This window comes from Malaya genurostris, chromosome 1 (genome assembly GCF_030247185.1).
Source record: "Malaya genurostris strain Urasoe2022 chromosome 1, Malgen_1.1, whole genome shotgun sequence".
In the NCBI taxonomy this organism is placed as follows: domain Eukaryota; kingdom Metazoa; phylum Arthropoda; class Insecta; order Diptera; family Culicidae; genus Malaya; species Malaya genurostris.
The window spans coordinates 41,069,117-41,085,923 of record NC_080570.1 but is presented as its reverse complement, the minus strand read 5'-3'; the positions used below and the strand labels follow the sequence as shown (position 1 = coordinate 41,085,923).

General features: G+C 35.2%; 1 protein-coding gene and 3 non-coding genes across 5 annotated transcripts in view; 1 reads left to right on the top strand and 3 right to left on the bottom strand.

Moving 5' to 3' along the window:
• Positions 1-863: 863 nt before the first annotated feature.
• Positions 864-936, bottom strand: Trnam-cau (transfer RNA methionine (anticodon CAU)). Its single transcript has one exon. It is a non-coding gene; the product is annotated as a tRNA-Met (tRNA).
• Positions 937-5,073: 4,137 nt separating this feature from the next.
• The window catches only part of LOC131437792 (heart- and neural crest derivatives-expressed protein 2), a 107,219-nt gene continuing 95,485 nt past the window's right edge, over positions 5,074-16,807 (bottom strand). For both annotated transcript variants that reach the window (XM_058607389.1, XM_058607381.1), the window contains exons 3-5: positions 14,028-14,275; positions 13,806-13,958; positions 5,074-5,303 (exon numbers count right to left, since the gene is read on the bottom strand). In XM_058607389.1, coding sequence (XP_058463372.1) covers positions 5,214-5,303; positions 13,806-13,958; positions 14,028-14,275 — 491 coding nt within the window. In that variant the 3' untranslated portion in view covers positions 5,074-5,213. The remainder of the gene's footprint in view (positions 5,304-13,805; positions 13,959-14,027; positions 14,276-16,807) is intronic.
• Positions 12,931-13,002, top strand: Trnaw-cca (transfer RNA tryptophan (anticodon CCA)). The gene has a single exon. It is a non-coding gene; the product is annotated as a tRNA-Trp (tRNA).
• On the bottom strand, positions 13,095-13,167 carry Trnam-cau (transfer RNA methionine (anticodon CAU)). The gene has a single exon. It is a non-coding gene; the product is annotated as a tRNA-Met (tRNA).

Genomic DNA, 16,807 nt, shown 5'->3' with positions numbered 1-16,807 from the left:
GATTTTTTTCTTTTCTCTTATTATCATCAACTGTATAATATAATATATGAAATACTTTTTATAGCAAGCAGAGCTAAGGTAACTGTACCAATAATAATCTCATTAGATGAGCTACATTGTGGTGTAGGTGCTAACATCTTCACATAGTCTCTAGAAAGAAATGCGATAACAAAATAATGGTAAAATGTACTGTTGCATACAGCGCGTGACAAAAAGTTTTCATTTCAATGCTCCTCCCTCCTCCTAACAATTTTCATTTTACCTAATAGCCAAGCCAAGTGAATTGGACAGATATAGGATAACATTTACAATAGAACAGGAGATATGAATTTAAATTTATTCTGTTTGGATCGATTTTTGATAGGATGGATGATAAGGGGCGCCGCCCAGAGAAACAAATCGAAGCGTTGAAGGGGATGATTTTGGGAGGAAAGAAAGGCCGCCTCCACCACTATTAGGTTTTTTATCGTGACGACACAAATGAACAAGTATTCATCCTTGACAGTTCAGCGGTACTGTTTACAAACAAGCCTAAACAAAAATCGAAGAGCACATCTAAAACAATCATCATTACACTTCGCAACTAGTCACTTTTATTTAATAAATATCAAAAACGAACCGTATTCAATCGTGAACAAATGTTTTAAAACTTTATTTAGGCGATACGGACTGTAAATGGTCTGATCCAATTTGTCAATAAACAAACAAAAGAAATTTCTGTTTACAAACAGTACTGCTGAACTGTCAAAACGTGTTCATCCGATTGAGGTTAGCAGTGACGGTAAAAAACCTAATACACTACTATAGTAGAACTTGAAACTGTGGAACACCTATTCAAATGTAACTAAATAAAAAAAGCTTACTGCCCCGAGTGAGGATCGAACTCACGACCTTAAGATTATGAGACTTACGCGCTACCGACTGCGCTATCGAGGCGCTATTAGTGTGTGTGTGAGTATCCATAAATTTATGTAAGTCATGCATTTTTCATATACGATAAAGTGAACGGCGAAGTTTTTCCTTTTGTTCAAAATTCACGAAAACGATAAATCATTGCACACATATTGATTAAAATGTCTGGTTTGACCAGAAGGATATAATAAACAGTGAGTTTCTTGTAGGTGCTCTATATTTTTAATTGAAAGTGATATACTCCATATAAGTTAATGCAATGACAAAATCTGTACCTATTATTAAACAAATTTTGTAGGGTAACGGTGCCCACATTCATCTAAGCTCCATTAGTCATATCATATACGAAAACCAGTGATTAGAGTGAGATATGCAGTCTCTGGTCAATAGAAATGTTTTCGGACTATTTTTTCTGCGATGTTGCTTGTTAGAGCTGAAGCAAAGATATTGTATCCGATCCTATCACAATTCGTTGATTTAAAGTTGAGTAATCGGGAAAATAACATGGCGACTATACTAATGAGATGACTTTTGCTACCATAGTCCTTATAATTTGAAAGACAAAATATGACAAACTTACCAAATTACCTGACATTACATTAACTGATTGCCTGACAAAATTAAAAATTTTACCGAACGTGTCAAAAACACAATTAATTATTTTTCCTATGCCCAGAACTTCTAGAATTGACATTGAAAAAAAAATCTAGGGTTAAGGGGTTATGAGTTGAGGATAAAAATCTCTTTTTGATGTAATCACGATAGTTACTTATTTTTAAGTGACCAACCATGTTCCGAAATTCACTGTAAAGACATACAAATGTTGGATATACAATAGGTTAATCGCTAGTACCACGGAATCAGAATCCATATTGACATCCGCACGGAGCCACAAAATTACCTAATTTTGAGTACATTCCATCTAACTTCGGATTCCGTTCAATTATCTAATTTTAAGTAAAATGGTTCTAAGTAGATTCCACAATTTGCAAAAGTATACCGAAACGTGAGTTATATCAACTCAGAAGGACTAAATTTTAGATTGAAGGCGGTTTACTTAATTTTAGCTTGTTGAAAAAAAAAACTGTTGCGCTTGAAGTTTTAAAGATAGCGAATGGAAAAAAGATCAAAATTAAGTAAAAAGAAGTCAAATGCCCAGAGATTTATCTGTATTATAGATTTTTACATACGCCTACAAATTTATTTCATACAGAATATAGATTTCATAACGATTTCATAAATTCAATACAGATTAATATAGATTTCACAAAAACTAAGAAAGAAAAATCAACATTTTCCGTCTAGGTAGCAAATAAGAGATAAAAGTTTTGTAACAAACGGACGAATCACAAATCACAAAATTAGAGAATTAATGAATTTCGCATTATGAAACTTTATTGTTAGACTGAGAGTTGAATGACCTGATTTAAGGCTATACGTTAAGTGCGGAAATTCCACGTCAACTTACAATGTCAACGTTTTGGAAGTAAATGGAATTGAAAAATTATAAACATTTCGTCGTTGTACACAGATAAAAATATTTTGTGAATTTACATCTATTTTCATGCACATATTTGGAGCAGGTAATTAAACATTAAATTAAATTATAATTTGATAGCAAAATAAGCGTTAATTGAAAGATACAGTTATATTAATTGAAAATTCAATGCAATCCAATTTAGTTTTGCACCGATGAAGGTTTTCAATCAAAATTTCGATTCAACCCATGTCTATTCCATGTTACTATTGATTTACATCTCGTGTAAATTTCATTATTTCTGTCTGTGAAGAATGAAGGATGAATATTGAACGCTCTAGAAATTTCTCATTAAAAATCATAAAATCTTGGAAAAACATCTTTTCAAACAACATTTCATTATAAATATTTTGATTTAATAGTGAATACAGATTTTTCATTCAATGTAATAGATTTTCTATGAAAGTACAGAAAGTCCCACGAAAAATTTCGAATTTAAAAATGCAACAATAGAAAAAACGGTTTGATAGATTTCAATGATTATACATTTATTTGAAAGGTTGATTTCTGAAATTTATTTATGAAAAACAGCCAACGAAACAATCGATATGCTGCGAACAATCTTTGAAAATCGAATAATAAGCAGAAATGGTGATGTGAATTGACCTCCGACAAGCTGCGATTTGACACCGCTGGATTATTTTCTTTGGGAAGCGGTTAAAGATAAATGTTACGTCATCCATCCAGAAACAATTGAAGACCTCAAGGCCGAACTTGAATTGCTATTCATGATATAAAGCCAGAAACAATTTAAAATGTACTCAAAAATTGGGTGGATCGGATTGGCTACCGCCATGCCAGCCATCTTATACTAACCAAACAAAACATCACCTCACAAATAGTACGGTGTGCTGTCATCACCAGTGGGTTACTTTAGAAGACAGGAAAATATGTTATGTCGTTTTGACAGCCGTCACTGAAACGGTCTTGGCATTCGTCTGATACTCATGGCTGTCAAAGTAGCGGGATAAATGATCAGCCTGTAGTGGATGAGTTAATCAAGATTTTGTAAATGTTGTTGTTTCCATCTTCGGCTTGCAATTTCTGAGAAACTGTTGGGAATTGAGTAATTATCGACAATAGCAATACGACAATACACGAATTACGTCACGTTTTAACGCGGGGAAGGGGGTTTCAAATATTGTACCTAATTTTGACAAGCAGAGATGGGGAATTTAGCAGAACGTTACTGAACGAAAACTTTATTTTGACTACTACAATATGTATTTTTGATGATACGTTTCGGGAACGCTTACGCTTAGAGTGCCTAAAACCAGAGTGACGACATCTCCTCCGTAATGTTGGCAACAATTCAAAACATTTAATCCGACATGTTGACAGTTTCGTTAACTTTACATTGTATTTTAGAACAAATTCAGCAGCTAGAAGTTTTATATGGAAGATCTATAATAGAACTGAAACTGGAACAAACGTATTCCCAGCAAGCCGTTCTAGTTTCATTTATTCGAACAGTTCTACTGTCAAATATAAAACTGGCATACGATGCCGTTCTATTTTTTCTATATTTGAAACACGACTAAAACACTGCTGGGGCTGCCAGTTTTCCTTGTTATAAAATTCTGATTTAAATTTTAAAACTGATATAAACTATGCATCTAGAACTAGAACACTACTGAATGTGTCCTCACAGATTGTTTGCTCGTTTGGTACAAAGCTGTCATTCCTAACGAACGACTACAGATTCCGGAGCTTCGGGACGGCTAGAAATGCCCATTTGATTCTCAACAGAGAAAGGAGAGAAATATTCCCCAAATTAGATCTTAGTGATAGGTAATTGAGCTCTGTTGGTCACATTGGTTTCCGATTGACGGTTCCAGAAGTGTCGAAAGTAGCTACCCGAAAAGCTGTAAGTGGAATCGATCGATTTCTCGACGATATCTCATAAAATACTAATGAATTTTATTACGATTAAACAAACCAATTCCGGAAATGTTGGGTGCGATTGGGTAGAAAACTCCCAATTCAAAAATTTGTGAATAATTGTGACATTGAAAGGGAGAAGGGGTTAAGTTTGTAGAAATTTAGCGCGACGTAATTACTGTTCAAATAATTGTTCCATTATTACGTAGTATCTGGCCAACTTTTTGATATTTGATATATCCATTTAATAATATCAAATTAATTATAAGTTCATTATTTTTACGTTTCGTCTTTGACTCATCAGTGCAGAGCAGTTCAAATTGAACTGCTTAGTGCTAAACTCGGCAGTTCAATTTGAACCGCTAAGCAGACGTAAAGTTTCTGCTACTTACAGAACACTTTTTGTTTTGCAACGAAGTGCAATGTCTTTTCTGACGTGCCGAACGAAAACGTGTTTTCGACTATTTCTGGCCGATGCAGGTATGGTCATTTAGGGGTTAGCCAAATTTTGTGCCAGGGCACATAACCGTTTTCATTATTTTTACGTTTCGTCTTTGACTCATCAGTGCAGAGCAGTTCAAATTGAACTGCTTAGTGCTAAACTCGGCAGTTCAATTTGAACCGCTAAGCACCAGAATTATAAGTTCTTTTTTCCGCAGGATTAAAACAACCGGTGTGATTATTTGGACTTTCGGATTTATAATTTTTAGATTATATCATTATTGTCTAATGAACGACTTTACTAGAATATACGAACTTATTTACATACAATTAGGACTGAGAAGAAAATTTTAAGCATATCACGAATGCAACGGTACGTTGAAATTAGCATCATTTGCTTTAACTTCTAGAGATTTTGCTTATTTATGACACCAGGAAATCTTTATTTTATCGTTGTCTTGGTCTCCAACGCCCACACGTGCTGTGGCCATCCGGTTCTGCCTTTGATTTTCTTACCATCGTTGCTGAAGTTCTGAAATAGACAAGTACAATAAAAAACAAAGATTATCTCGCAACCGGAAACTAGGGAACGATTTTTAAATTTCATTTCTAATGAAGAAGTAATAAAAATGGATTCGCGTTGGTTTTCAACCATCAGTTAACTGATATCTTTATTTTCCCTTTAGGCACTTGAGATAACAGTTTCAGTTGATTTTTGAAATCCTTCACCCCTTTCTCGCTGGATGATTTTGGTTTCGAGAGTGAGTGGCTATAATCGTTGCCGTCATAGTACAAAACAACTACTTTTTTGTGGTCGGCTTCGATCCCGTGGCGTCAAAACGGGAAGCGCTTTTCCGTCCGTTCTGAAAATACACCAACTGCAATGCATCGGTCGCCGCTGCAGGCCCACATACGTATTATGCAAGCCGATACAGGAACGGAGCAAGCCGAGAAGTCGAGCTTATTTGAACGCACAGCGCATCCTTTGAGCTTGCCGCTCTATTAATATATGTCAAACGATTAAGTGAACGGAGAGCAATTTGTATTATAAATGTTTAAGTGGTTTTCCCTCGATCGTTTGAGTAAGTTATTCATTGGATTAGTTCAAGTGGTTTTCCTGTAGCTTGGGAAAAAAATGTTAAGTATTTATTGGGGCTGAGCTAGTCACTAGTTGAAGAGTTTAATACATACACAATTACGATTGAGGCGCCGCTTGCACTAAGGAAATGCTGTATCAAAATAAACTCAGCGAAATTTTTTTTCTCATGCCAGTAGCTATTCGAAATTCTGACCGAAGTGTTTGGGATTAGTTATGTTTGTATTGCTAATTAATCCATGGCTAAAGGTACGTTTTACAAGGTACCAAAAATTCAAAGAATTTTTGTTTTCTTTTTCGAATCACTGTTGGAGTGTTGCTCTGCAAATACTAAGTCAATAGCAAGAATGTCAACCGGTACATTAGGATCGATATTAGCAAAATCCTGCTTATGACTGACTCCGGTACGTGGACAATGGAGGTACGGTTCATAAATATAACGAGAAAGTTGGCCTGGTCTTAAGTTATTTGTTTTTTAACCAGTAGGCTGGTGAGAAATCGTTATTTCAGGAAAATTCTGCCAAAAATTTTCTCCACACGGAAGAACTTTGCCAAGTGGTTTAGTTCTTTGTCAAATATGTCAAAAATCTTAATTTTTCCAGTCAGTAGAAACTCGTCAAGATGCTGGTATAGTTGTCTAAATAGTGTAAGTAGAATTGAATCATTCACTCATAGGTCATGGCAATGAAGATTAACCCTCACTTTATATTGACAGATTCCTCGCGGTTTTGTTTCATTTGATTTTCGCTTAAAAAAAATAGAATACTAGTCTCAGAGCAAATTAGAAAAATTCCCTCAAAGTTATCTACTTTTATAGTATCACTAACGTGATTAACATAATATTAGACTTTTGAACGGAGCCTCAGAGACCCATACTGTTATATACAAGGCTGGCAATTATCATCTTTGTACTTTATCATCACTGAGTTCAGCTCACCTGCTAATCGGTTTCACTAGAATCACTGAGCAGATGAGCGCTGAGTGCGCGTCAAATATTAGAACTGTATACTCACCTGTTTGCCTAGATCAGCTATGAGTTTCATCTCTACTACCATCATTTTGTGGAATGCATCTTAAATCATGAGGTTATATACCATTCAACTCAGCTTGACGAGATCGGGAAACCGATTGAACCTATTTAAACAAGCTTAGGCTCGTTTGAAAGCTATTATTAGCTTATTGAATGCTGAAAAATGGTTGTTACTTTCGGTTCTAAAGATATAATAGTATAGGTGATGTAACCGACTATTCGCACATTTTTCATCGGTTGAATTTTCTCGAAGATGATTCAACGAAATTTGATAAACTTATTGGCTATTTGAAAGCTAAGAATGCTAATCAAATTTAGAAGAGTTATATCGAACATTTCTCGAAGTGTTTTTATGCACTTCAATGCCTCGGAGATGAGAGATTCGATTTCTAAAGATTCGGACTCATTTGAAAGCTACTATTAGGTTATTTGATAAGCTCACAATACTAATGGCCGAGGATAGAATCTTACAAATCTCGGTTAATTTTTCAAAAGGGCAAGTGACAGTTTCTCTTGAATCACTCTCTCTTTCGATTATTGTGATGTGATTAAAAAGATTTTCTTTGATATCACTATTCTGTTTGAAAGTCGAAAGTTTCGGGTATCATTTCATGCAAAGAGTTGAGTGATAAACGTGGAAACCACTTGGTAATTAATAGAAGAGAAAGTAAACAAAGAGAAACTGTCACTTGCTTATACGCCCTTTTGAAAAATTAACCGAGAAATGTTTTAATGATACTATTTTAAAGTGCAAGGGAAAGGCATTGACAATAATGCGGATTAAGAAGGGTTGTCACTTATTGACTTAGTGATTTGCTAAGATTCACCTTCACTGAAAAACAATCGGATTAAAAGTTAGAAATGTTAGAATAATTATGGTTCTGCCATAATAGTATGGTTCTGCCATAATACACTATAGTTGAATTTGTTTATAGGAAAAAGCGTTGTAAAAACCAGAGCTAACAAAAGTCATTTTCATTGAATAAAAATAGACGAAAATGACAAGAAATTACTGTCACTCTCAGCTTCGCTTGCAAACTATTAGAACAAAATCCATGTCCAGTCAATGACATAAGAGGGACAGTAGTTTAAAAATTATGATTTTTCTTTCATTTGCTTTTTCAATCATTAGTGGTTTTCAGTGAAAATCCCATAGTATTCAGTTTCGATATTTAACCGAAGCTGTGAGAATTGAAAATGACAGAAAAAGGTGCTCGAATTTGTGTTAGTTTTGGTTTCCAAAGAGATTCTGGGATGTAATTACTTCGATTTACCATATTTTAGTCACTTTTTATAGCCAAGCGTCACAGATTTTCAATACATCGATGAAAGAATGAGAATTGAAATTCTGCTGATGCTCCCTGAAGGCGTTAGTTTGGTTTCGTCTTGTCATAGAGGAAAGAGTGACGTTGGCAATTATACTCTCTCATTTTTTCGATGAGAAACGAAAATGCTTCGTCTCTCTTCGTTTGTTTTGGTGTCGGTCATTTACGAATGAGACAGTAAAACATTGAAAATGAGACTGTTGGAATGGTTTCTTTCATTGAGAATGCGTGACAATTTCAAGCTCTGGTATAAACCGACTATCGGGTTTTCATAAAATTTTCGGGAAGTGTAAAACTACTAATAACATGGAAGAACATGAAAGCTTTCTCGGTAGCTGGCTACCCAGAGCAATCAACACATGATGATATCATCTCTACCTTTACTTCATACTTGTTTCGACACCTGAGAGAAAGTTAGTCGCATTATTCGTTTGCCTTAGCACATACATACAAATTAGCTTAAGATGCCACGTTCGTGGATTTGTCTCCACATTTAGAAATTTCTAAAGAATGCGGCTGAAGGATCCGCAGATTTTCAAGGATTTTACTTATCATCAAATGTTGAATAGACATTTTATAAAGTTGCATCTTCCGTTTTTGAAGCAGTTTGATTACACATAATTTAAAAACCTGGTTTCGAAATTTGCCCTAGCATTCCCTGATAAGAACAGTACACGGTAGAATAGCATACCGTAACGTACAATCATGGTTCTTAAACTACCATGATTCCGGAATATTGTTTAATTTCCAATCAAGAGCGCTTTGACAATCCAAAGCTTTTTAAAAAGGTTAAAATAAATATGACCTAACACGAAAATGCAGATAAATTCTATTGCATGCTTTATTTAAAACAACAAAAATCAAACAGACAGAAGCAGAATACAAGACGTTTTGAATAATAAGAAACGTACGGTACACTCTTAGAAAAAAAAATGAAATTTACGATTTTTTCTAAGTGTGTACCTATTTCTGTCGATGCGTTCAACAACACGACAGGGTCGGAATTATTATTCTGGTAAATGTGTACATTGTTTTGTTGGAATTTCAAAAATCGAATCAAATACATCGTATTAGATAAATAACACTGTTTGTCATCACATTGTTGAAATTCACCTCATGCGACATTACGTTGTGTTCAATGCATCTCAGCATTCACATCAATCCTCGCACGTCGTTTAAATGTTACGTTTATAGCTGTTATATTACAAAACTTAACTTGAAGAGTGATAAACAGCGATTTCAATGTAACACAACAATCCTTTTTTGCTGTATAACGATAACCTTATAATTGAAGTTCTTAAGTGGAAAAATAATATGACTTCTGTACTACAATTTTACCTTTAAAAATTAGATAAAATAAACGAACAATTCATGCAGAAAATCTGTACCCATACACTCTTAGAAAAAATGAAATTTACGCTTGACGTAAATTCAAGCAAGCCGTAATATCTTCGGTGATGACACAATATTACATCTTCTAACATGTATAAATAAATTTTGTGTCTGTATTGATGTAAGCTTCAGCAAAATTAACTGTGAAGTGAATGATATGACTTATCTTTACATGCAATTTGGAATGTAAGAGAATCACGACGCTCCTTTTATATGCATCTATAGAGATGTAATTTTTTCTAAGTGTGTAGACATCGATAAACTCAATTAAAAAACCGAATGAACGAATGAGGTGAAACTATTTATCGCAGTCAAACACACATGACAAGGATCACGTGTTGAAGGAATTTTAAACATTTCTGTTGAGTCTTTTACTCTGATTTACACGCAAAATTAAAGGAGCGGCTTCAACAAAATGTTCGTGAGTGCTAATGAATTCAAAACAATTCAAATAGTTCGAGTCTTTGCTGTCATTTTTGTTGCCACGTTCTGCCTTCACAGTAATCCCATCTGGTATATTACTGCCTCACCAAGATGATGATGTGACAAATGGAGCTGCAATCCATCCGTGCGTTGGGCGCATACGGTCGGTTCGTGTTTTTATGGCATTGTGACAACATTCCTCACTTCACAACACGAAACTGGTTGAATTTGGCTACCTGTTGGTTTACTTCAATTAAACAAGAATTTTAATTCGGTTAATTAACAATTTCCATTTGGTCGTGTGACTGTGATCTATGGTTTGAAAAATAGATGTAAATAATTTTGAAGAATGTTCATTGTTTACTGTTTATTTTACTGATTCATTATTGTTCATTTCTGATTATTCTAACGTAATCCTTAGATTCTCAATATCAAATAAGATATTTTCGATGTGGCACCTTGGACATCCACACACTTAGAAAAAATCATGTAAATTTACGTATCGATAGATGCACACTAAGGGAGCATAAAAATTCATTATAATTTACAACCCAAATCTGATCCAAATGAAACGTGATTGATCTGAATTTGACATCGAAACTGTTGTAAAATTCAATTTTATAGGTTAATAGATGTAATGATCTGTCACCTTCTAAGATCACAGACAGAGTTAGCGCAAGAATCTTAGCCGAGCTGGTGACTGACATTAGCAGGCCAAAAGCGGAAAACATACTTGCAAAAAAACAAAGGGTGAGAACACAAATGAGAAATTTGGTCAGCTTTGACTCTGACAGAGTCCCTATTAAATTGCTATAGGTACATTTCCCGCTTTGGTCAGCACCAACGGCATGCTTGGATTCACGTCATGTGTGAAGCAAGAACGGCGTTAGACTGGCATAACTGCTAGCGTTAGTTTCTATCGATGTCGCATATTTTTTGGAACGAAACTAGAGTAATTAGTTAAGAAAAAAAAATCAATTTGGGGAAAGCGCTATTTCTATTCTTCAATTAATAAAAAAAGCTCGTGTCTTAGGTTTCTTTTTCTCTCCTAAAAACTAATTCACAAATTAACGAAAAAACACTTCTCTGCACTTTTTGAGATCAAACCAAAAGGTTTAGCATTACGTATTGATGAGTCCATCAGATTTTGAATAATCGAATAAAAATGTACAATAAATTTTATTCTATAAACTGTGAAGATACTATAAGTAATAGAATTTATATAATTTTATATTTCACTGTTCAAGAATAAATGAAGCAATTGTTTTTGTGGAATGTTTGGCTAAATTCCATTATTTTTCTTGTTAACATACAGGACCACTCCCTTTTTTGACAGTGGAAAAAAAATTAACATTTTACACACGTAAAAAATCTTTGTTTTGGTAACGTTCCATTAAATTGAACTTCATTGTTAACTATGTACTATATTGTCACACTAAAAATAATTGTATCAAAACGACAATATTCCGTTCGGGTAGCCATGTTGATACACATGCTATTCTGGGATGTGATTGGGCACAATTTAAAAATCATTCGATACCGAGTGGCGAAAAACTCAATTGTTTCGGCTGCTGTAGTTAGCTCCGAAAGGGTTTTGACATATAACACCTACAATGAAAACCAATATTGAAGTTTTATCGTTCAAAACACAAAAGCGATGAAATTGCCAATACACTTTGAATCAGAAAAGTATTAATTTGGTAGCATTTCATTAAAAAAAGATAGTTTTAAAAATGAGATACGATACTTTTTCAAATTTTATACCGATTAATGTTGAAAGACTTGAAAGCAAGATGGTTTAATAAAATTTAATTTTGATCAGCCTCCCACCATTTGGAAGCCATAAGTCCACTAATAAGTACTCATAGACTGAAAAAAAAACAAGTTGTAAAACAAGAATTAGCTCACTTAGACAGCACAATGCGCATATCCCACGTTTATACAAGCTTCCGGTAGTTACATCCATAGTTAGTTCTAAAAAATTCAAACAATGTGAGAAAAATAAGATAAATACTTGCACAGTTTGTATAATTTAAAATGCGGGAAAACGAAACACAAGATCTTCTTCCCAAATAAAATAGCTGCCGGGCAAGGGATGCAACCCTTTACACATGCCAAATCAGCGCTATTTCGGCAAAATCAACACCAAAATGAGACCAAGATAATGACTAAAATATGGGAACAGTTCGTGATTTTCTACCACGACAACGCTTGGACACATGTTGAGGCCCGGTCAAATCGTAGGGCACAGGAATTTCTGCCTAGTCGTGGTCCCAAGCGACTTGTACATGGATTGATCGATTGTACCGAAATACGTTGCACCTCAGTTAAGGCAAGCAAGAATCAGCTTGATACGTTTCTTGAACTCAATTACTGTAGCAATTTTTTGACCAGACTTCACAGATTGGAAAGCTTTAATGTTTGCGGAAGTCTTAAATTTTGACATAAAACCACGATCTTTCTTTTTACAACTAATGTGATATATTAGTGTTAAGATTTTGCTAATACATGCCATATCTCACGATCCGGGAAGATGCAAAGAATTTTTTATCTATTGGATAAAAAAAAGTGAGCAGAGAAACTAAAATCATTTTGAATGCTTTATTACGCATAGATATAAACAGATAAGTTGCATGAGTAAAGTTTCATTTTATTTATATGTGAAAGATGTCAGTATGACGATCAAAAACATTATTTACATCGTTTTATGAAAACTGGATGGAGCTCTGGAGATGGAGGTATTTATTCCACACGCATGCGCTACTTCTCCCTTTCTTATGCTTGAGAAGAGGTGTCGTAAAAGTGGGCGTAACCCTACATTTCATTTTATATATTAATACTTTTTGGAGAGGTTTTTGATTTTCATATCACTTCTATGCGTGTACCACAACAAGACTCCGTGGCGCAACGGTAGCGCGTCTGACTCCAGATCAGAAGGTTGCGTGTTCAAATCACGTCGGGGTCAAAATGTTTATTTTTTGTTTACGGATATCAAAATTAATACTTGAGCTATCGAATGTTAACATATTTGTTGAACTCTGGAAAAAAAAAAGTTATTGCCCCGAGTGAGGATCGAACTCACGACCTTAAGATTATGAGACTTACGCGCTACCGACTGCGCTATCGAGGCTTCAGTTGGTGGGGGAATTCCAATTAGGTAATAAAAACTTTCGTAACACAACGCGCTTCAATTCATCGTATTTTCGACTTCGTTCCGAAAGGGGGTGGATATTCTACAGCCCTTTTTCGAGATTAGCATGAATTCAATAGCTGGTGTGTGTTAATTGACACTTGGTGTTTTGTGGCAATTTTAATAGCGCAATTGGGAAAACCTTTTAGATAATTGACGAAACGGCGAGGGGTGCAAATTTTCCCACCAATGTTTTGACATTTGATGTCAGCGCTAGGTGGAATCACAATAAAAGCACAAGTGTCATATAACTCAATTACAGTACATTAGAGTAATTTCGTAACCACTATATTAAGTAAGCATCCCACGAAATGGGATTTTAATTTATTGCATCTCTCGAAACCAGATCATCCCTCCGAGATGGAAGCGAGTTCTTCCTAGCTGCACAAAAACCAGACCCCAAGTCAATAAAGATAATGATTCAATTATGAGTATTGTGACTAGTGGTGGTTGGGGCAAATGTTGATCGGATAGTTACCAAGGGACTCCCACCACTCGAGACTGTTCTATTTTGGTTAACGATGAAAGTGAATGAGTATTTCTGTTTTTGTGAAACAGTGCATTGTACCGTAACTTACGTTCATCATATTCTTTTGAGCCCTTCGTTCTGCGTTGATCTTCCTAGACGAGGGAACCAGTTCCGCTCGGAAATCACAGGATGGATCTTGACTGCCATTCACAACTGCCAGTAGATGTGCGATGTATGAAATTGCTAGCCGCAAGGTTTTAATCTGTATGGTATGGTTTTGGGTGTTGGTTACACAGAGAAACCCACGAATATATGTATATCAACTACCAACCTTGGACAATTTGGTATCGTTCGGAACGTTTGGAATTCGGTCCCGAAGCGAGGTGTACGCGGAGTTGATGCTCTGGGTGCGTCGACGTTCCTTTTTGTTGGCTGTATTACGTCTCTTCACTACCCGTACTACCGGTTGGCTTCCGGTCACCAGAGGACTAGACCCGTTGATAGACGACAACGAACACCCATTACTGCTGGTGGTTGTGGTTGGTGTGGCACCGTAATAGCCTTCATCGCACATGTAGCCTGGAAAAGTGAAGTTCAAATGATCTTTTGTAGTTAGAGGGCCGAAATACGTATAGTGAATTGTAAATGCATTGTATTTCAGAATATTTCATAGCTCGACCGCAAGCCATTTCAATAATTGATGTATAAAAGATGCTTGTTGGCCGGTATCACCAAAAAAAAACGCGTGATATACACTTCCCAAAACACCAGTCTTCACTCACTACTCACTCCTCATCATCCAGACAGTATCAGTTCACACTGCTTACGCACGCCCCTCGTTATATTCAAACTATAACCAAAGATAAACTAAAGATAGAATAGTCTATGATTTTTCATATACCGTTCAAATAGGACCCCTCGATGAAATCGGTTCTCCGTCAGTTGCAGTACAATTATTATTTGAAACAAAACAACAAACATTTAAAATTAATCTTATGTTGCAATATGAAAGAAATCGCGGTATTTTGCTGCATATCGAGTGCATGTTGAAAAAGGAACGTAAAAATCAATTAGAATTATTACTAAGAATCTATTTGATTTGTTATATTCTTATCTTACGAGGCATTAAAGTGAATGGAAGTAACAAAATATTGTGTGCGGTATGTTTACAACCTTCCAAACTTGTGTTGTTGCTATGGAATTTTACCGTCGTTTTCCCAAAGATTACAATGTTCCATACAGTCCATCAAAAATGTTGGATCAATTACCGTGAACCAGTGAATTTGGTAATAATCCAATTTTGTTGACCCTTCGTTTTTTTATCACCCTATGAGGCCAGAACCGGATATCAAGTCCGGATGAAAATTGATAGCCTTGACCTGTGAAACTTTGACATCTTTTATTTGAACCGAAGTTTTTGAATATCAGTATAGTCTCTTAATAAAAAAAAAGCTATCTAATAATGTTTCAATTTTTACAACATTTTTAACTCTTCTCAATCCATACATGAAAAGTATTTATCCATTGTTGGATATGATTTTTTCCTAACTGTCGAATTTTTCGGTATATGAAAATAATTATCTAATAAAGTTCTTCTTAGCAGTATTACCAGGGCCGCCGAGAGAGCAGGGGGAAAGGAAGAAATACCCTTCGGCCCGACTTTTTAGGGGACCCGGAAATTAGAAGATTCAAAATTACTTTTTATTCCAAATCAAAATATCGATACTCGATACAAATTTTGCTTGCAAATTATTTTGGTAACATAATGTATTTAAAAATCTCTTGATTCGATTATAAGTGCAGTAAAACTTCATTCAATTCAATTGAAACTGAATGTGGAACACATTGACGATCTCTCCACTGCAGTAAACTTCACTCTCTGACACACACAATGTTTACTGACGGCCTCAGTTTAATCACCGTCAATTGATCTCTTGAAGTAACAAAATATCTCTTTCAATAGTGTGAGAGCGGCCTTCAAATGAGGTTCATGTAAACATTCGAATTGGTTCAAGATAATAGATGAAAGACTAATCAGATAACTGAAATATCAATCACAGAACACACATAAATTAATTGTTTCCTCCTTCAGTTTTCATTTTTAATACTTTACTCCATTTATAATTCTATTCGTTCGAACTTGCTTACTACCAAGAGCGAAGGCAATGAGGGAGCTACACTACTTGGCACTCGAAACTGAGCAAGCAAAACGTCAAATGACTAGGTACGATTATTCAACTGACGATGAATTCCGGGAGCTTCACTTGAAAATGACAGCAAAAGTCAAATGAATTAGTAGGGATATGCTGGCGGTCAGTGGCCATAAATTTCATTTTCATCTTATATTATTCGATTGAAAATGAAATTTTACCGCACTGATTCCCATACTCACAATGTGTTTTAATTCTCATATTTAGGGGCCCGTAATATTGCAGTCTCCTCGAGCCTGAATTTTCTTTCGGCGGCTCTGAGTATTACCTTTGACAACTGAGATAGTAACAACAGAATTGTTAGATTTTGACTAAGACAAAGGTTTCTACTAATTCGCTAAATGGTTCCCAGCCCAAATAATTCCTATCTTTCCATCTTAACAAGAAAAGTTGACGCATAAATATGTTTTGGTGAAAAAGGAGGGTATCCATATCTAAAATTGTTGGCGCTGCAACCAGGTCAGGCCTTTTATTGCGATGTGGCATCTGACCTTTTCTGTTGAAAACGAAACCGCCGTTTCACAAGGCTACACAGCAAAAAAAAAATGAAATTTACAGGTGACGCTAATCCACATATGACACAATTTATATGAACGTAATCCGTGAATCGACTGAATTTTACAATAATGATTTAAATATACGCCAAACATACCTCGCCTCTAAAGCAAACGTGTAAATTTACATGTTTTAGCACCTAAAAATATGTCAGAAGGCATTAAATATAAGATAGATTTACTGTAATATTGAGTCATTTTTGACGCTCATATATGTCGGCCTCAGATGACGTAAATTTACACGATTTTTTCTTGGTGTGTAGTGAAAAATTCTAACTGTCACTAAGATACTTCCAGAGTGGGGCTACCCTGCAAACTGTCTTTGGCGAACACTTTTTCACAATTTT